This window comes from Daphnia pulicaria, chromosome 10 (genome assembly GCF_021234035.1).
Source record: "Daphnia pulicaria isolate SC F1-1A chromosome 10, SC_F0-13Bv2, whole genome shotgun sequence".
NCBI classification, from domain to species: Eukaryota; Metazoa; Arthropoda; class Branchiopoda; order Diplostraca; family Daphniidae; genus Daphnia; species Daphnia pulicaria.
The window spans coordinates 6786768-6809007 of record NC_060922.1 but is presented as its reverse complement, the minus strand read 5'-3'; the positions used below and the strand labels follow the sequence as shown (position 1 = coordinate 6809007).

Genomic DNA, 22240 nt, shown 5'->3' with positions numbered 1-22240 from the left:
TAGGTTGCAAATGTATTCTATTTCAATCTATTCTTCTCAAGTCTCTTTATTTGCAGGTCCTTTTAAAAAGAGAAGAAAAAATGGTGAACGGTTTTCGAGATGAAAGAGAAAATCAGCAAACAGTTTCATTGTTGTGTGTGGTTCTTTTTTTGAACAGGGCCATTGATGACTGAACTGCCACGAAGCATTTTAAAGCGAGCACAACGCGATGAATAGGAAACTATTGAATTCGAGTTTGCTTTTCTTCTTTGAATTTTGGTCGAGGATATAGCGACTGGAGCCTTGGAAGGGGGTGGCCTGCTGCTGTTGATGTTCCTCTCTCTCTCATGGCTGCCATCCGACGGGGTGTCATCGGTCATCTGCGATCAAAAGAGCAAGTTGACGGCCGCATTGACATCCAAACGTCAACCGTTTATACATAAACAGACGGACTGAATGAGAACTTTCCTTAGAGGCAGTAATGCGGCGCATAGTAAGAGAACCCATCCAAATACCACACACGTTTAGACAGCCAAAACCCACACAAGACACCACCGACCGGCGTACGATGAGGAGAAATCAGCTGCGGTTTTCAATTTCTCGCGACATTGAAAACGAATCTCCTTTTATGCCTGTGCCAAAACGGTAGAATATTCGTCTAAATATATATACCAGCAGCAGCACAAGCCAACGACGATGTTACACCAAAGGCACTTGACCCATTCAAACGTCAACGCGCGCCATCTGTTCGCCGCTGTGGAATGTGTCTGCGACGACGAATAAATATATAAGAGACGGTGAATATCCACACATGGCCACACGGGACACACACACATGGCCGCAACGGACAAAGGAGCATTATCAGACGGCAGAGGAGAAGAAAAAAGAAGAAGTGTTTGTGTGCAGACATCAACGGAGATGAAGTCTATTCCAGTTGTGTTTATGTGGCGCAGCAGCAGTGGCCGTGCGTGTGTGTCACAAGAGGAGCGATGGTGGGGGCCGATGCGATAATGCGACGAGCATCATCATTCAGCATCAGCTGGAGCGGCGCGTCGGTGGCATCGACCTATCACATCATCACTTGCTCGTGTCGGGCTGCCGATTGGTCGACGGCCAAACCCCTCCCATGCCAGTCCCGTGCCCACCTACCGTCCGTCACCTTCCCCCCACCACCGCAGCTCATTTCCTCCTCCCTGTGCCGGCCCCGCCCCATTCTCTAATCTTTTCTCCCCACCACCACCTCCTTTCCCTCCCTCTTTTCTTCTAAGGCAAACCTTACCACCTATTCCCAAAGTCGCCCGGAGTTGGTCCCGCGGACGGCTCCAGCTCAGCAGTCTCGGCTGCCTCAGTAGCCGTGTCAGTTCTGCACGTCGTTCAATCCCGCTCCCGTTTTTTGGTTTTCTTTTGTTTTTCGTTTTCACTCCAGCCAGAATTTTGGGTCGCAGTTTTCCATTCAACTTTCGACACCTTCGCTCGCATTTGCCGTTTACAATTCGGCCAGATTTATCGATCCTTTGGTTTTCGTGTTTCGTTGCATGTGACGATCGTTTTATTGAAATTGAATTTGCAAGTGAAAAAGACACGACGAATTCCCCCCCGCAAAAATCTTGAGATTACAAGATGCTGCCGGTGAGTGCCAGTGATGATGTTGGTGGCAACGCCATTCAACAGCAACCACTACAACAACAACAACAGTTTATCCATGGCCAGCACTCGAGGTCAAAGGGTAATTTCTCCATCGCCGCCATCATGGGACATCACGTGACTCACGAATCCCGACCCTTTGCCATGGAAGAGCTTTCGCCGTCGCCTTCCAGAAGCATCCGCCGCTCCTCCGTCGATCCATCGCCAGGTAAAATCGATTAACATTCATTCCATTTTCTAACGAATACTAACGTCAATATAAATCGTCCAAAACAGATTCAGACAGAGCCATGAAGGAGGACACGGTGGAGGAGGAAGACGTCGAGTCTTCGCTGACGGATCACGAAATCGACGTCGAGGACATTGACGACGACGGGCCACTTCACCTGACGGGCAAAAGTGGTGGCGCCGTCCATCTGCAGCGTCACCGCCACCAGGGGAGCCATTCGACTCTGCGCTCGTTCAAAGAGGAAGACGACGACGAGGAAGATGAAGTGCTGGACAAAGAAGAGATGGTGGACGAGGAGGACGTCGGCGGGCCGCCGGTGGGTGCAGTCAAGTCGAAGAAAAAGTCTGGCAAGAAATCTGGTGGTAAATCGAGCGGAAGCGGCTCGAGCGGCTCCTCGTCCAGCTCCAATCCGCAAATCAAACCCAAGTGCAACTGCGAGCAGCTGCAACTCGTCGACTGCCACCTGGAGACCAAGGAATTGTGGGATAAGTTCAACGAATTGGGCACCGAGATGATCATCACCAAAACCGGCAGGTCAGTTATATCCTGGTTATAGCCATCCATCACTCTGCAAAACCCCAAGGTCCATACCTTTCAGTCGAACCCCAAAACAAAAGAACATTCCACACTATTACAATTGAGTTGGTTGTTTTGCCCACCAAAACTTTTCCTCCTTCGCACCCTCGTCTGCACACGCCCAGCAATCTCTCCAATTCCATCATCTTGTGCTGCGTGCAAAGCGTCACCGATTTTATTGAGACTGATGGGGGAAATGGTCGGCGAATATCAGATCGATCAAAATGTCGTTAGATGGATGCAAACCAAACAAACCGGAATGATATCCGCACTTATCTTCCGCCACGATCCCCCCCCCCGCGCAGACGACGACGACGACGACTAACCGGTCGGGATAACTACAGAGGGGCAAGATTTTCAAATTACATTTCTTCTTATCTTGTTTTATCAAAACAATTCGTGATATTCTCGGGGTTTTTATATATTTTTGTTTTGGATCGAGTTGACTATTGTCTTTCCTTGTTGTTGTTCTCCTTTGATTTGGATGGCGTGGTCGATCGAATAGTTGGCATTTTCTACATAGTATTATATGCGCGACCTGACTAGGCGACTATTGCAGCCTGGACGGGCTGGCTGGAGGAAGGTATTCGGGGCCGAGTGCCAGACTGCCAGCACAAGGATCCAACAGCTACGGCGGCGATGATCTATCCATGATTGATAGGCTTCAAAGCGCGTGCTGGTAGGTCTCACACCAACCAAAGTTCATAGCGGCTAACGAGTAGACAACGGCGTCGTCTCTGATGTGTGTCTGACTGTCGCCTCCAACATTTCGGCGACGGCTCCCCAAAAAAGAAAAGACAAAAAAACGATCGTTGTGCACGCAACTCTCGACGCGGGAGCGGGCGTGTGGCTCTTTGATGACAACAAGTGTAGAGCTGCTGCTGGCGGGCTGCTATACACGCACACAGGCCAACAGCAGCAACATAGGCTCTCTCAGCCTGTGTGCACTATAGCTGCTGACTATTTCCGCTTGTTGAAAGATGACTGTCGTTGCCGGGGCCTCTGCCGGATGACGGCATTCCAGCCGATTCCAACAAGCATCCAGGGCCGGTTGGAATGACTCTCTCGATGCTTTATGATTCTTATTGGTGCTTAAATAACTTTCGGGGCAGGGAAAACTATGCCCAGTGCGCGAGCTGTGTGTGTGCAACGTTTATGAATATAATATCTGCTCTAGTATGCCGAAGCAGCATCAACCCGTCATCTGCTCGTGCCGACATAAAAGAAGCAAAAGTTGCGAGAAAAACTCGAATCATCTCCAGAGCCAGAGTCGCTTGGCTTTATAATCTACAACCTATTTTGACACGATGCCCAGATCGCACTGTCAACTGCCCGTGTCTATATGGGGGTATTTTTATGTGCACTGACAGCAGGCACACAGGCATACCTGCACAGTCCAAGGGAAACTTTGCCCCGGACTCTTATCGTTGTTTGTTGTGGGTTGCCTCCGTCTGGCTATGCGTTGGCTTCAACGACCGAACACGCACAGCAGGGCGTGTTAGACGTGTGGGGGCCAACATCTTTTATCGGCCCACACACCATAAGCTTTTTTGTTTGTCTTTTAAAAAATGTTGTTCATCTTCTTGTCATAACTCTCGCTGACTTTTAAAATCTCTCGGACGATTTCATGAACCCAAACAGGCGAATGTTTCCGACGGTTCGAGTCACATTCTCCGGGGCGGTGCTGATGGCCGAGAGTTCGCAGCTCCAGCAGCAGCAGCAACGCACTGCCAGTGATTTACTGATGACGCATCCGCACCATCCGCTGGCCTACCACCACCACCACCACCTCCAGCACAACAACAACTTGCATTTGCAGCATCATCAGACTCTTGGCCAGCAGCAGAGCCGAGTGCGCTATTTCGTCATGCTGGACGTTGTGCCGGTGGATAGCAAACGCTACCGCTACGCCTACCATCGCTCTTCGTGGCTGGTGGCCGGTAAAGCCGACCCGCCGGCCCCGGCCCGTCTCTACACTCATCCCGACTCGCCGTTCACTCCCGATCAACTCCGCAAGCAAGTCATCTCTTTCGAGAAAGTCAAATTAACCAACAACGAGATGGACAAACAAGGACAGGTATGCTTAAATCATCATCTTCTGTACATCCAGCATCAATAAGAATTATTAGGCCGACAAATCGAAATAATGCAATAGTCATTTTGAATTTCGCGCCCCGGTATAAAAGTGTCAAGGGCTGGATATGAGGCACGTGCGTCGAGCAGCGCAACTCGAATCCGTTAATGTCAGTCTGGTGCATGGCGCTAGAAATGCGAGAAAGGGGAGAAAGCAAATGGGAATTGTCGCTTTGTATTTCATCGAGCGATGAACGTCAGAATGGGAGGGTTGAACAGTCGCAGACTGGCACACTCCGTTTGTATCCCTTTTGTGCATCAGCTAGTAAATATATCACGACGCGGGGTCTATCCTATTCCTACCAAGAACTGTAAACGAATCCTTTGGCGCGGAAACCTAATAGCTTCAATGGACTTTGAAAGAAACGCAGTACTATACACATAACATGTGGGGGCTGATGGAAAAGCGACGCCCCTCGTCCGTAAGCCGTGAGTGTATTGCACAGAAAAGGTGACGGGAACGGACGGTACGAGTTGTAAGTGTCTCTCACGTCATCCGGAATTGTCTTACCTCCTCCACAAGAGCAGCAGCAGGAGCAAAAGACTCTGTTAGCCCTCCTCCTCCTGGTACAGTGTCACTTTGCTTCCCCCGCGCTCATTTATTCTGTTTCTGTCCATTTCCAACGGTGAGAGTGTCGCGCAGCTCCAAGCCAAAGACGCCGGATGATGAAGTGTCACTTGAGCTCAACGAAGAACCTCATTAGACGTGGGCCTGTACACTCGTTTGTATAGTTCCTACGAAAAAAGAAAGAAAAAGAGTCTCGTCGCTTAAGCGTAGCAGAAGGAAAGAAAAAGAGAAAAGGAGATAAGTTGATGACCGGACACACATTGCAAAGCAGCAAGTGAGCGGAAAATAACGAGCTGGTCTCTTTAACCGGAGGCCGCACAAGGAGATGGGGTACATAGTTCCGCACCAGCCCCATGCTCGACACACACACTCTAGTCTATATATGCATATGGACGATGTGGGTGGATATAAATAGGCCCACCCTGAGCTGCTGCTGGGGCTTCTTCTCGACACGGGTGGTCTCTCTATCCTCTCTCGTGGGTATAGCTTTAACCTTTGAACCCACCCACAGCAGCCCCCCCATTCTTACAAGACGACATGGGCAGCATCCCTCCTCCTATTCGATGTGACAAATTAGAATTGCAACCTCATCCGCATAGTTGGCCCCCTCCAATTTACGACATCCGCATCGACTACTTCCGGCGTTGTGCATCATTCCAAATTTCCACAAAAGTCTAACACATAACCAAACGTCAATTGTTACTCCCGTACAGATTGTGTTGAATTCGATGCATCGGTACCAACCGCGAGTGCACCTCGTCCGGCGGATGGAAGGCGACACGACTCGGCCGATCGTCGACTTGGAGCGTGAACAATTCCGTACCTACGTCTTCCCCGAAACGGTTTTCACCGCCGTGACTGCCTATCAAAACCAGCTGGTATGTCCTATTGAAAAAACCAACAGAAAAACCCAAACCGGTTACAAAAATTCCGATTTCGATTCTTTTTCCGCTTGGCTTGTTTACATCATGTGATATCTTCACCTTGTTTCACAAAGTGACAAAGTCACCAGTTGTATATAACACGTTCATATATCTATATTCTCCTCACGCATCTAGTACATTGATTCACGTACATAAATTTTCTGCTGGGGCTGCTCGTTTCAGATAACCAAACTCAAAATTGACAGCAACCCGTTCGCCAAGGGATTTCGCGATTCTTCCAGACTCAGCGATTTCGACCGGTAAGTTTTGAAATTGATTTGATTTCCAGGGGTCCAGCAACTAGCATTAGACTGGGAATCATCTGCTTGAGCTCATTTTCCAAAAAGTGAATCCAGAAACAACCACGAATTAGACACGCACGGCAGATATATCTGATTAAAGAGAGTGCCGTGAGTGGAATGCTCACGGTCTCTCTACAGAAATTTCATAGGCACAAGTTAACGACCATCCGACACGATAGCAATTCATTATCTGTCGCCGCGTGGGCAGGCCCGGTCGGCCACTCATATAACTGCTGCCCAATAACCACACGGTGGTGGTGGTGCGTTATTACTATACACGGATGCTTGTTAGCATGCAGATCGCCAACGGCCAACAGCCCGTCGTCCAAATAGTTGCGTAGATGATTCCCCCTTCGTCTGTTGTAATAAAGCGGCGGCGGTGGCGACGCTTCAACATCTTGGCAATGTGGGCCGGGAGTTTTATCATGAAACGGCACCCACAGCACCTGCCGCCGCTCTGCGTGAAACCTTTGCGTCCAGTGCGAGACGAGTTCACAAGTCGACCAACAATTTTTTAACATCCAATTCTTTTTTGGGGGGGGGGGGTGTACATACTAGGTGGGAATAAGAACGGTGCTCTGCTAATGTCCAATTAATTGGAAAGGCTCGGAGATGGGCTGTTTGGAAGGACGGAACAAAACAGCAATATAAACGCGTTCTTCTTCACATTAGAGTACGTATGTGTGTAATAAAAGTGGAGCTTATAGACTCGAGAAGAAGAAGGGAAAAAATGGGAAGGCGCGGGAGGTCTGGAATGATGTTATATTTAGATAATCGGGCGGCGTGAAGAGAGAGAGGGGAGAAGAAGAGCGTTGGGCCAACAGTGTATTAGCTAGTTTAAAAAACGAAATGAGACGACTATGGCTTTGCAAGTATGCGGGGATGTGTCCTTGTTTGCTGCTGGGCGAGATTGCCGACACACGAAACAGCTCATCAATTTTTTCCAGCCAAACCCGAAATCACGGAATGAAAAAGGAAAAGACTTGGGCAAACTTTTCAATTATTGAAGTTGTGGAGAATAGGAATATATAGAAGAGAGACACGCCAAGTCAGTTCATAAGACAGTACCGTACCCCGCTAACCAAGAGCACACATCACCTACGTAGATAGGCGGCAGTCGGTTTCGTTGCGCTCTGTAATTAAGTCGCACATCTTGTGATCATCACACCAAAAAAAACACAGCGTCATCCATTTCGGTTGATTCCAGGGCGGCTCGTTTGATTCGTTTCTTCTGCTTCTGGCCCTCATTGAAAAGGCAATCCTATTATTTATTCGTGAATGTAAGACCGAGTGTGTATAGTTATCTTTATTTAACACCCTGTGCGTTCAGAAATGCCTGGAAATTGATTGCCATTGTGATTTTGTAAAAATGTTGTAGGGACGGAATGGACGGCATGGCGGATTACATTCGAGCGCCGTCGCGGATGTTTCCAGACGTGTCGGACTTCGAAGCGGCCACTGGATTCCTCAACAGCGAAAAAATGCGAAGCCTCGGCCTCCACCATCCGCACAATCAGCATCCGTTCGGGGGGCCTATCCACCCGCAACATTCGAACAATCCTCGGCTGCCGCCCATGCCACTGGCCACCATCCAGCAGCACTTGTTCGCCATCCAGCAGCGCACCAACAGTTACCCGATGATGCCGTCACCGTCGGCCACTTCCGGATTACCTGCCAACGGTGGCGGAGGTAATAATAATAACAATCAGCAGCAGCAGCAGATGCTGCCAATCCCGTTCCCGCACCATTTGCTGTCGCAGTGGACGCTGGCCGCCGCTGCCGGATTCGGTTTGAATCATCTGGGGCTCTTTGGACTTGGAGGTTTACCCGGTGCCGGATTGACTGGCCTACAGCAGCAGCAGCAGTCGCAGTCGAGCGTGAATGCAAGTGCGTCGGTCTCGCCTTCACAGTCGACTCGACAGCCAAGTCCAATGACCACCACCACCAGCACGCCGCCTTCGGTTACGGCGACTGTCACGGGTTCGTCCGTCGCTCACCTGCCTTGCCTGTCCGGCGAGAGGGCTGAGACAGCATCCAACAGCATCTTGAAGGGTCACAACCCATCTCACTCCCGCCACCGATTCAGTCCCTATCCGCCGGCCATCGCCAGCAGTAAGACTCATGGCAGCAGCAGCAGCAACTCGGATGCTGCTGACCCGTCGGAACGCTCACCTGCTCCGGCCGGTTCTAAACTGATTTTCGATAAATGAACGGGACATGGGCGACATTACAAATTCATATCACAGATGAACAAACAAGCTGACATTCGTCTTCTGCAGCAGAACATAACGTCACCTGACGCACATGTGTGGATTGTCGATCGTCTTTTCTCGACCCAGCCGCTTGTGCTCGTCATTGAATTTTTCTTTTGATTTTTGTTTGATTCTTTTTGTTTTTCTCACTCGTTTGGGTCTTCCACCTGCCGATTATTGGTTGTTTATTTATTCATTTCCCCCATTTCTTATTGGCGTTAGTATGATTATCCCGACACTAAAACTATTTGCAGTGTTGATTCGTTAATGGTTTCGTCCTTTTCATTTTGTTGTTATAGACAATTCTTCATGTTGATACGTACACAGTTTAACTAAGTATATAATAGAGAGTTTTTTCTCGTCGCATTTTGATCTTGTTCGTCGGTTTGGCGTATATTTTGTCTCTCCAGAAATGTGGTGCTTCCTCCTCCCCCCCCCCCTTTTTCTTTTCTCCCTTTTCTCTTGTAAAATCAGTTCACATAATTTGGTTCGTTCGCCTTCCGCTCGAATTGTTTCGGCTTTTTCTCCCCTTGTCGCGCCTGTACAGTCCTTATTATATACTTTATACACACTAAATGGTTCGTTTTAATGTTCTTTATTCCAATAAAAAGAAATCGGAAAACATTTTTCGACAGAAAATTCACCACAGTGCATTAAACAAAAGCTATTTTTATTTTATCAGTCAGGTCTACTATTAGATACTTTGGTGTACAAGACATAACTTTCTATACTGCGGGTGGTTGAATTGTTATTCTTTTCAATAGCTTTGGCGTACCAGAACGGCACTTTGGGGGTCGTCAGGTATCAGGCGCCATTAGCCAAGTGAAACTTGGAAATTTTTTCAACCACACGTATTACTATACATACACCATTTTCAGGTGATTGCCGCGTACACTCCCACAACAACGAAAAATGAGATTGTTATTACGAGAAACCTAAAGGGGATTGAGATGTAATTGTTTCCCATAGTCACGCTGCTGCTCTCGTAAATCGAAATCAAGACATTTTATGGAGTTTGATTCCTATCTGCATTCTGCAATAATAGGCGCTTGATTGTGTAACAAATACCAGAGACTAAATAAATCACTTGGATCAAAATGTATTACCCCCGGAGAAATGATGTAATAGGAAGTCTCTTTATAATTCTAGAAGAAATAAAGGGAGTCACCGATAAACTACGCATGAAAGCCGATGCTTTAGACATTGCCGTGTGCATTTATTGTGATCTCACAAATTGGGTTGGGTTCGAGATATTACGTCCAGATAAGCGGTGAATGCATGGAATTACACATTTCAAAAGAGAATATACGCCCAGATGACAAAGTCAGACTCGCGCTTGAATTCAACATGTACTAGCTTATAGATTATATCGATGTGTGTACACATAAATGTACACACGTCTGTAGCTATATACAGAGCCTAGCTAGCTCTATACGGTAGGGAATGTAAGCGCGATGGCGTATCACAATTAACCCGGCTATTGTGTCGAGTCGCGAGCGCAGCTCAGCCATTGTGATGTGCCGGCATTTCTACGATTTTCCGATGGGCGCTCTTGTGTTGAATATAAATAACAACAACAACAAACCACAAGTATTATTATATATCGAAATAGACTGTCATTTGTGGGCGCGAAATAATTTCCAGCTGATTCACCGCCTAAGCGATATCGCGCGATGAATCCGACACCCCAACTTCTTATATTCCAGCGCCTGCAGCACCCAACCCAGCCGGCGAAAAAACACCTTATTCCCAGCAACCAATCAATTACTTCAATTTCTCTCTCGTCTTTTCTTCCGCGTCTAGCTCCGGGTGCCAATTAGAGTGAGTATTGTTACTAACACAAGGGGGAAAAGGTAGAGCTAGAGAGAGCTCTTGGCTGCTGGGATCGGCTCTCATCCGGTGCAATGGCACACCGTACTATCCAGTAAACACTGACAGGCAGTTTGTACTATGTACCACACACTCTAAATATAGTCGGTCTCTATTATATTACAGCAAGCACATTACAACAGACGCAACAGCCCGCTCTGATCGACAACAACAACAACAAAAGCAGAGACAGTAGAAGAAGAAGAAATGAAAATCTATCAAGTCTATTTAATGGTGTAAACTTTCACCAGAGAACTTTGCGGTATCCATTGACGATGAGTGCGGCCTTTTTTCTTCCCCCAGTCTTAATGGTTTCCCCTTTTGCTCTCTCACAACAACAACAACAACAACAACAAGGGAAACAGCAGACAATCAACTCATCACCACTCAATAAAGCAGCTCGTCCAGTCTCATTACAACTCTTTTGTAGGTACTATTGTAGTTCAGCCTTGTATACAGCCAAGCAGCGTATAGACTAGGATGTATACATAATAGCGATAGATGTGGTGAGATCGACACTGATGCACCCAGCAGTTCTCTCTTATAATATTCTATAGATAATAGCTCGGCTATTTGGTAGACCACACGAATGTCCGTGTGATATTAGATGACTGAGCTGCTGCCAGCGCCGGTGTTGATTGTATTATATACACCTTGGCCATGATTATTGAGGAGAGTGAAATCATCTCATCTATTGTTATATGTCGCCTTGTCTATTTGTGAGCTTGTTTGTTTCTTTCGGGGGGAGTGTATGAGCAGCCACTTTGGTTCGTATAGCACACTCGGTCAACCCTCCTTCCAGCAGCACACACTAATGATCTTTAATAGCGCCAAGGGAGGCGGAAGCTGCTGGCGCTCACAACTCCGGAAGTCATCCGAGCCCGACTTCTTTTTTCTAAAAAAGAAAGAAAAATACAAATGAAAATGCTGTAACAGAAACAAATACACGTATATGTATGTGTAAGCAGCACCGGCAGCAGGAGCAGGAGCAATACACACGCAGCTTGGTATTCAGACATGAACGCCACGGACGAAAAGCGTTCGTGTCGCGCTCGTTCTGGCTATATCGGAATAACCAAAGAATAACTATGTAAATATAGCACCCGATGTGTGTGTGTGGCTTAGACGTCGGCGGTCGGTCGGCGGTCGTCGAGTCTTGACACTCTTTGTCAAGCGTGACGCGCGCATATTTTGTCACGCTCACGCCGTCCCCTCTCATTTTGGCCTGTTCGCTTCCTCCCCACTATGGCCATCCTGCTGATGTATGTTGCATAGCCAGTGCTGCTATATGCTATACTAACTTACCAAGTATGAGAGAGGGATAGATATACTATACACTGCGGCATTCAGCATCTCTCTCACGTCTAACATGTGCATGGAAAAGGAAACATGGGGAGAGAGACGACGTCGACAGCCGCCGCCGCCCAAGAAGCGCCACCCACAGCACGGCCCCAGCACCTTGTGATTTTAGACTCACCGAAATAAATAAAAAAAAAAAAAATTATTGAAAGGAAATATGCGGGGATGAATGTGAATTATGGGTCCCGAACAGTGTCGTTCCCCGATTTGGTCCACATCAACGAGTCACGCCGTTCTATCTGCTCGTTCCAACTCGGATGGATAATGGCCAAAACCTGCTGCTGGCTGGCCGTATAATAGAATGTCTGGAGATTAGAGACAATCCAACAGATAGGCAAACTGTCGAATGACGTCACATAACACACCGTTCGTGTCTATAGATGCGCAAACGACAATTATTGAGCATGTCAAAAATATAAGAAGATTAAGATATTTCGGGATATCCAAATATTATTGGTGGTGGTAAGATTGAAGGATGAGCCTAAAACAATTTCATAGGAAGCCAAGCCGAGACTTTTGCCGAGGGATGAGATGGTGCTGGTGTCATTGATAAAAAAGGAAACTGCCAAAGTTGTTGAACGACATCTTCCTGAAACTGGGCCCGCGTCTTTCTGTCTTATCTGCTATCCTAGTCTATATACTCACTCACCCTGTGCTCTGCCGTCGTCGCTAACGAACTCTCTGTATGTTGGCTGATTACGACCTCCTCTCACTATCTCGCTCGTATAGTCGCGCCCACATATAGAAAACAATTCAAGGAAAAGAGAGACAGCAGCGCAGCTAGTCGAGTTGAGAAGAAGAAACAAAAAGTCTCGCAACTGCTGCTGAGACTGGCGTGCGGTCGTTAGTCGCGCGATGACAGACAAACGATTCCTAATTACATATCTCTCTGAAAAGGAAGAAAGAAATCAAGACAGGCAAAAGAAAAAAAGAGAAAATACGAGAAAAGAATGGCGACAGTAGATCTATATATGTGTGGGGTGGATAGATGAGGGGATAGACATTCTTCTCTCTCTCTCTCTCGCCTATATTTATATATGCGCCCCGTGTGTGTGGGTGGTGTGTGCATATGCATGTATAAATATAAATGTAGGAGTTTTGGGTGTGCAGCATTGGATATGTGTGACTGGCTGCTGCTGGTGCTGCTGACTTTGGCACGTCGCTGGTCGCATGTCGTCAAACTAGCGCGCCGTCTCACTCTCTCTCGCCTCGGCCCGACGACGTTCCCCAGCACCGACCGTCATCGAGGCATGTCTCTGCCATATTGCCAACACACACAGCCTTAAAGAATAACCTGTCCAGCACCATCTTCATTGCTAACTCTTCTAGCTCCCATATGTATACATACGTGTCTAATAAATATAAGTGATGGGCAGCTGCTGCTGGCGGGGCCATTATTTAGAATTGCACCGACTCGTTTTCCTTCGCATCTCCTTTTGGGTTTGTTTCCTATATAACCATCGTCCCGCTCTCTCTGAAACAATTTTGACGTTCGTTAATCAAAAGCCATCGCACTACCACCAGTCACCTTTTTTGTTTTTTGTTATTTTGGCTCCGGGATACACATCATCCACTCCTGGAGCAGCGGACGTGTAAATCATCCCATCTGATTTATGTGGGCTAATCTAATATTCCGAAAAACAAAAACCAGCAACAACAACAACCAAAACATCAAAGATATATAAGAGAAACAAACACATACAAGAGACAGTTGGAATATGTAAAAGCGCGTGAGCGTGTCTTGTATGTAGTACACCTTTTGCTTTGACGTCCAAAATTCATTATCTATATCAAGAGCGAAGGGTGAAATCAACTGGAAAGTTTCTTCGCGCATCAGATGAGACCCAAACAAATTCCAACGACAGCAGATTGTCTTTTATATTTTACTACTTTTTTTCATTTTTTGAAATAGAATTGATTTTTCAGCTCCATTTATAGCTCGAAGCTCAGAATTGGAAATGACGCGTTTATTCCCTCCAATCATCCGTGAGATAATTAATCAGCACACACGTCGGCTTTGTATTACGCGCGGTCAATTCTAATGATGGATGACGACGACATTTTTTTGAACAGTTTTCAAAAAGTATAAATTTGCAACTTGGTGAAGGTAGATAGAAATGAATAATTACAATGTAATGAATGCGCGTTGTTACTCGTTAAGCTTCGTTGTCTCTTTTGAAAGTGTGTTTGTTTTGACACGCAGCTAGGCGCTTTGCGATATATTTCAAAAGAACCAAAAGAACTACGCTACAGTATGGAAAAAAGACTGAGAGCTGGCGCCCATTCAAAAAATGATGAGCGCGTCGCTAGTCTCTCCGCTCTGCACTGCCTCTCGCCACCGCCGCAACTCACGACCGAGTTCCATTCATTCCTGGCGAGAGTTATATATGTATTTATGTCGTCGTCTCTAAAAAGTACAGCAAACAAACCAAGACAAAACAAAATAAAAAGGGAGATAAACATGTATGTACGAACCTAATATAACAAGACGAGAGCCAAGCAAAAAGCCAAAAAGAATTAAAGAAAGGAAAACACGCAGCAGTCGGGATAAAAAAAAGTCTAGCCTATATTCTATAGCACGCACAAGAGTTGAGAGTGACGGAGTAAATAGACGAGGCTAAACTCATTTGACAGCGTCGTCACGTGTTGATTTAGGACGCTCCTTTTTTTTCCCTCTCCACCCTTTTCGACAAAAAAAAAGTCATTCACAAAAATATTTAAATGTTACACATAAGAGAGACGTGAGATGACGGAAAGGGCGGACAACACACGAACTTTTTGGTGTTGCCGGCACGTGCGGCCGTCAGTTACTTCAAAGCCATTTCGCTCGTCCATTTTTTTGTGTTTCCATTTCTCAGCTGCATCCTCCTTTCAGAAAGATGAGCAGCCCTTCATTGAGATGATTATATGTACCAGAGATTTTTCGGGGACTCATTCATGCCGCTGCTGCTGTGTGGAGGATTCGTTTATATATAAACTATACACACAGTCTCGGTTGATGAATGAACCTGATTGGTTACGGTAGTATAAACCGAATATAAAGGCTGACGTTTGAACTTTGTGTGGGGAAACTTTTAGAAACTCAACCTACTGCATTTCAATGTCTTTCTTTTCTCATTCCCAACCGCAGATACAAAAGTCAAAACAACATTTTTCACACACAAATACGGGATCACACCGTTAAAGTTCATTATTCCCTTTTGGCTTTTAAGGGAGGGGGGGTCCTGAAGGGTCTTATTGTGGCGAATTCGGTCTTAAAGTAATTATCTGCGGGTTCAATTTTCAATATAGTTTCCAATTTTTTATTATTACTATCGATATCTAAATTTTCGTTAATTTGGCGCGCAGCACGAATAAAAGATAGTGTCGTCTGCTTTGGTTTTGTTTCTCAGTTTCGTACTTTCGTAAAAGAGACAAAGTTGAAGGTTCTAAAGAAAACGGAAGAACAATTTTTCGGAAACGTGGCTGCATGAATAATAGCAAATTTGAATTATAAAAGTTTGGACGTCGTGTCAACTCTGGTTGCTTCTCTTCATAGAATATTAGCTAAATAAACACTCCATGCTGTTTGGCAGGTAAATACAAAACTAGGAATACAAATAGATTTATTGTGGGTGCTTAATTAGAAGATAAACCCTGTTACAAAGATGTGAAATGTTAATTCCTACAGCTGACTAGCATTTATACTGTAAGCCCCAAGTCAATGCATGGCAGTTTGTTCGCACTAAAAAATGTAACTTTTTCTTTTGTTCAGATCTTAGACCAGAGCCAGCCATCATAACCACAAGACTATATGCAAGTTTTACTTGTGCTGCATGTCAGCAGCACTCTCACAAGTCTTGTCATTGTCAGCAACATATCATCGGTAAGATTTTCATTACTTTTATTAACCTGTTACATCTGCTATATATTAAATGACACATTGCAGAAATTCAGTACATTACATGGACACCTTACATTCTCCTGTTTATTAACAATTATTGTTTACCTACACTGTCTCATTTTCAACTTCTTTCCCTTATTGTTTCTGCAAATAATTTTCGTAACCCATTTTCTATTTTTAATTTAGATAAACAGCATCCCTATTGATTGGCGAAACTACAGATATGTTGGTCGCATTCTTCCCCTTTCTTTGAATCCCTTAGACTGTCCTCGTGTATACCCATGTGAGTGTGGGTGTATTCACGAAGACATTCTTTCCCTATACCCTGCCTGGTGGATTCAACTCTTCTCTTCTACGGCCCGATGAAGCGCTTCAGGATGCCTGGCTGTGGATTTCCCAGGCTTAAAGGTAGGACGAATATTTATCTTTATTCTTTCTTTTGAACTGTTTGGTGGATTTGATTATTAATTGTGTAATAGTAGGGAGTAGGATTATTCAAGAGCTAGGCAGTTGTTTTCTCTCGCCCGTTTGTTTTTACTCATTAAGGGTTCATTAAATAAGTCGTTTGCAGATCAGCTGGCCGTGTTTTGTCAAATTCAAAAGTATTTAACTTTAAACACTTCAAACAAAAAGTACTAGAAAATGTTTTGACCAGCAAAAGGGGCCTGCCGACACAAATCGTATGCCAGACATGTATACAAGTTGTACGCTTATGAAAATGACCTTTTCATGGGCACTGAGGCTTATCAAAGGGAGATCAGTCTCGCAGCTGAAAAGCCAAGGTATTATTATTACAGCAAAGAGTCCAATAGTAACTGAGCATAATAATAGGCGATTTATTGATTTGACCAACTCTTATTACATCCAAGCTATTCAAACACGGCCCAAAATTCAAAGCGATGCATTATACAATTCAGTGAATGGGAGAGCTGGAAGAATAGGGAAAGACTCGATACTGTTCAATACTCGACAATAGGAAGCAGACCTATAAACTGATCCATTGCGATGAATGTGTGTTTACACACAAACTCTTGAGTGGAGTGTCTTTCTTATTCTTTGCTGGCCGATCCTCTTCAGCCACAATAGAGGCTCACCGCCCTCTCAGAAAAGAGCCAAAGCAGCAGCAGCTCATAGTTTAGTTCATGTGCTCCTCTGTTGTACAGTATACCGTACGTAGTACGTATATTATACCACGTGTCGTACTGTTGCTTCCCCCTTTTTTTGTTTCTTTACTATGCGATACTTTATTCTACTAGTTTAAGGTTTTCCTTCTTCTTCTTTTAAGAAAAGAGATAAATAGTTGCTGGAGAATGGAGGCCGTGCCGTATGGGTCTCCTGCCCACCAACACAATAGAGTGTCACGACGAGGGGGCGTTGTTACTTGTACGTGGCAGCAAACGACGAGGAAGCTGCGTGAGGTCGACTGGCGCCCTCCCAGCAGCTATTCGACGAGAGCCCAGTGAGAAAGAAACAAGACAAGCCAAGCCAAAAAAACGACATAGAAATGCGCAGCTGGTCTAGGGCAGGCGCGTGACCTTTAACACCGGCCCGTATATGCTGCACACCGATATGAATCTATACATCCCTATGTATAGTAGCTCCTAACTCGGCTGATGCCTTTTCTTTTTCATAAATTTTCGATTTCGGTGAGCTATATGCGCGCCACAGAATTTGTTTTCCAACCAAGCCAATCTTCAACGTTAAAACCCAGCAGATAAATGTTCTTTATATAGGCGGGTTGAGGGCCAGCCCGTGTCAACCATCTTATACGACGCCATTCTTCATTGTAGCGATTTTTATAAACTTGTCTACTTTTATAGGAAGCGAAATTTTCGGGATCGGTTTTATGGGTTTTGGAAGACGATCGGTCGGCTGATGTAACACTGGGGGTTACTTATTTTTATTCTTATTAGCCGTATAGATTCATGAACTACCAGACTCAAGAGCCTTGTCGAGATCCCACAAGAAGCTTGTTGTTGCTGCCGTGATAACACAATGTGTAGGGGGGGGGGGGGGGGAGGCATACTTGGGTAGCATGTCGAGACCGTAAATACCTGTGCGGATTTGTTGGAGTTGACTGCCAATCCATCACCGAAGATGGATGGACGTGGCTCCGATTGTAAGGGCGTAGGGGAAAAAGAGAGAGAGGAAGCCTATAACGGGCTGATTGGCCCGACCGCGAAACATCCATTAGCTCCGGCAACGGGCGACCGAGCCCGCTGCTGCTGCTGCCGTCCATTGCCTTGTGTCACACAATCATTGATAAATCAGTGACACGGTGCTACCACGGCCGTTCCATCAGCCCCCCCATCCGTGCCACATAATATATATATATCGACGGCGGTGTGTAATGTACTTACACGCTAGACACACACACATACACACAGTGGCCTCATCCAATAATCATGGAACAATTTCCCCCTTGTCTTGTCGCGGTGTTCACACCATCGCTCTTTCTACCACTTTTTTTCTTTCTACCAAAACCAACCCAAACGAGGAGCTAGCTCAGAGCTCGTGTACCGACTCACCCCAACCATCATTAAAAGATTGAACGCTGCCCATTTGATATAAATATTTATGCTATTCCAGCGCCGTCCTCTTTCCTGGTATTGGTTTCGACTGTCTCGTCAGATCCATATCAAATGCACATTGGATCATTACCCAAGAAAGACGACGCCCTTTGTTGGCCAGTTGGTATAATACAGCCCAACGTGATCGTCCAAAATTCCCCGAGAATGACAAAACTATTTCGACTTGGATTAATCTGTCCGCTGTAAGCAAAATTGTGCGTCACTGCGCTGCGTTTGTTGTATAGATGAACTGTTTCGCTCAAGTATTCAACTGTGTCGCTTCCTAAATGACCATTCTTGTCCGGATGGATGTGCGTAAATAATGGTATATTTCTAGATGCACTCGGGAAGAAAAGTATCTTGGTTTCAATTTGTTTTGATAAACGAGAAAGTTGACTGTTGATGAATTACAGAGTGAGGCGAGCGTGACAGAAAACACTAGGGTCGTGCGAGGCGGTAACGTAACACAAAAGGACTGACCATCTTCAGGTCGCCCGGTCCGGCGTGATGTCTGCTATAACTCTCGCGGAGAGTGCTGGTGTTATATAGGAGGACTAAAGTGCCAACTTCTCATTCTTTATGGACAAAAGACAAATAGTACCCCCATTTTGATCAACAGATCCGGCCCATATAAAGTGCAGATTGTCATTACCGAAAATATCAAATGATATTTCGGTATACCGAACCTTATTGGCCCATCATATCATTTCAATTCCAATTCCCTGCCGTGACTTTTGCCCGTTAACTGGTACTCCCCCCCGCCCCTCCAAAGTTCTCACTTGAGTGGTATGGCACAACTCATTCATCACAACCATTTGAAAAAAAAAAGTATACTACCGGTACACATACTTTTCGAGCTAAAAGATAGAGACATGTATGACGGAAAGTGTTATTTGGGTTCTTTTTTAATAAAAATAGAGGCGCGCGTAAGCACTTGAAACATGTAAGCCTATATCCGATAAGTTCAAGAGTAAAAAGCTTCCGGAACATTAAGAAACTACGGGCACAACACACACACACACCGTGGTCCGTGTATTAGTCGCGGCTCGGAACAACAAGACATAATAGGCGACTCTTCTTCTTCTTTTTCATTTTGTGAATGGCATAGTGTTGTGGTGGTGGGTGGAAAAGGAGGAGGGCAGAAAAATATTTTTCTTGAGACACCGAAATAAAGAAAAGCTCAACTCAAAAAAAGAGGAAGAAGAAAGGCGGATGGGGGGAAAAAATAAAAGATGAAATGGAATAAAAGAGAGAAAGGATCCAGACAGAGAAAAAAGGAAAAACAGCTCCGTGAGTCTCTCGATGTATAGTGGATAGTTGATGGAAGTTATTTGCCGGGTTATCGGATTGAAAGATCGGGTGCAGTGCAAGTCGACGCATCGTATCGCCTCTGCTGCACAGAGCAGAGCATCAAGAAAAAGTAGCCAGCAGTCAGAGCCAAGAGGCAAACAGCCGGAATTGACCGTACGCCAAGGCGATAGTCGGCCATTTTCCCCCTGTAGTATAAGTGTTGTCCGTGGGGCTAACACATGTACATACAAGATGATAAGTTTCTCTTTCTGACAGGTTGACAGGTGACTGACTTGCTCACCGTCAGCAAACGAGAAGGTGCCGAGTCGACAAGGTGAGCTCGCGCGGGCCAAATCCTCGATGAATATCATCGAATGCCGTCCGACTGATGCCAGCAACGGACCTCTTTTTCTTATTATCAGTTGTGTGTGTGTGTGGATGCGAAAGGGCAAGGAATAAGAAAAACGGGACACAAATCTCTTTCTCTCGTTTAACTCGGATAGATTTTCTCCCTTTCCAATTCGATAATAATACGCGGCAGAGCCGGCCGCAGGCCGTAGATATACACACACACAGTACGTACGTACGCTATCTAGGGCCCCCTATCTGATGGGATTCCTACGGCTATATGTATATCTTGATGGATGTGTACAACAATCCGATACGTGTTTTTACAGGCTGTGTTCAAGTCACTTTACTTTCTTTGACTTTCTTTTGCTGCTGCTGCCAGCAGACGAGCGAGTTTATCACTGGAGCGACCTCCATACAAAACTGTACAGGTGCTGCTCAGACCCCTTTACATGCAACTTGTTTGAACACATAAACATCCTTAGCATGAGATATGTATAGGGATAAATAAGCTCAAAATTATCTAAACTTTGTTATCGCGTTTCGGCTGTGTGTATCTGAATTTTTTGATTGCGAAAGGAATAACGAACGGATTTATTAAAAATGAACGTATTCAGCATCGACATTTAATTTTCGTTATACATTTTTCTTAAGTCGATTTTAGGAAATCGATTGATGGCCATGGCTTAATTGAGTCAAAGTATAACAAGGCTGGAAAAGGATTACGCAACTGTTACATCAGGAAAGTTGTTGCTATGTGGCCAAGAATTGATGGCCTTTCCGGGATCTGCTGCTCATGTTGTAAGATGAGAAACTTGGAGAAAATAATCTTACGCAAGTAGTGCGGGGTGTATACAACAAGGACTAGGCTATATGCCCAGCAAATACGTAAAAAAAGCCTTCGAGTTAGCAAGTGGGAGGATATAAGGCGATCGTGTAACGTGAAATGACCAGCAGATGGGTTTTGGGGGGGTCCAGAAGGAAACCAATCATCGCAGTTCAGCGAACCACGTAATGAAGTTGCTGGCCGCTTTTTATGGCGCAGCCAGTGCCTCCACCCTCTCCAACCGACTCTATTTAATGCGTTCTTATTTCACGAGTATAACCGAGGCGATTGCCACAGTGCTGTCGACTTGCGAAAGATCAGCTGTTGATGGGCGTCGTAACAACATCATAATAACTCGCTTGAACTGCAAATCTAACGCGCAGCAGCTATAGTGCTGCGTGCTATGCGTCAAATATTCAAATACATTCTGTGCGCGGGAATGTCAGCCAGCGTTTGAATAAGTGGCGCGTTTATGTTTCCCCAGCTGCACAGCGCACGCATGAATGGAATTCAATTAGAATTGATATAGCCCATAGGGTCTACATATGAAGTATGGCCCCCGTGAGCAGGAGCAGCGGACTTTTAGCTGCCGAAGTTGGTGTTGCTGGCGGAAAGATGCTGGCGGGTTGACACATCGAAGGGGGGCATTCATCATCGCTAGAGCTCTTTTCGATGGGTCATGTTTTTTTCTCTCCAGAGTTTAGAGAAGGTTTGGCTGCTGCTACATGCTTGCATAGTAGTGTCTGTCTAAAAAAGAGTAGGCTTATCGTATCTGTTCATCAGAATCGACACGTCAGGATTCCACAAAGTTTTTTCTCTTTTTCTTTTTCTCTGACAATGCACGTATGACCTCCTCCGCAGAGTTTCCGCTCCTCGTCATTCCTATTGCTCACCCTGATAGCCATCCCCAAAAAAAACCCCTGTATATGGATATTACTAATCGATTTATCTAGTCATACCATCACGAGAAGAGTCACAAGCCGGACCGCTCGGCCGGCTCGGCTGAGAATTGTTTCGACGGAACAGTCGAAGCCTTGACAAATCCCAACACTGCTGGAATAAGAATTTAGACAGATTTTGATGTTTACAAGGCTTTTACCGACGACGTGAAAGCGATCATTCAACTTCCGTCACTTTCTTTTGATTGCGATGAAATGGAAAGAGATTTTAGATTTTTACGCCGCTACCCTCCGAGAATATTTGAGACAAATGCTGTGAAATAAGAACAACAGCAAACGCCATGTAGGCTACAGTAGTCTAGAATCATTTGTGATAAAAGCGTTTCCGGAGCCAATTGGCGTGAAATGGACCCGCTGTGTTGCGTGTCGTTTACTTATATTATAACAACACCATAATATGTATCGTCTGTATTCTCGTGAGCTTCGGCACACAGCACCCAAGAGGAGGAGGCTCGTAAAAGTCTCTGCTGATGGAACAAGAGGAGGGAGAAGAAGCAGCCAGAGAGTGGGGGTCGGATGAAACTAACTGA

The 22240-nt window shown here is 45.6% G+C and overlaps 1 protein-coding gene across 2 annotated transcripts; it reads left to right on the top strand.

The window, feature by feature from the left end:
• Positions 1-352: 352 nt before the first annotated feature.
• LOC124314664 (T-box transcription factor TBX20-like) lies at positions 353-9187 on the top strand. Of its 2 annotated transcripts, XR_006911285.1 has the most exons (7): positions 353-1831; positions 1900-2386; positions 4070-4505; positions 5843-6007; positions 6236-6312; positions 7733-8731; positions 8958-8969. XR_006911285.1 is itself a non-coding variant. In XM_046779939.1 (6 exons), exons 1-6 carry the CDS (start codon positions 1600-1602, stop codon positions 8562-8564), a joined length of 2229 nt encoding a protein of 742 aa, XP_046635895.1. In that variant the 5' UTR covers positions 784-1599; the 3' UTR covers positions 8565-9187. The 2 variants fall into 2 exon arrangements, 1 of the variants encoding a protein (XP_046635895.1); XM_046779939.1 differs by having other exon boundaries at positions 784-1831; positions 7733-9187.
• Positions 9188-22240: the final 13053 nt, after the last annotated feature.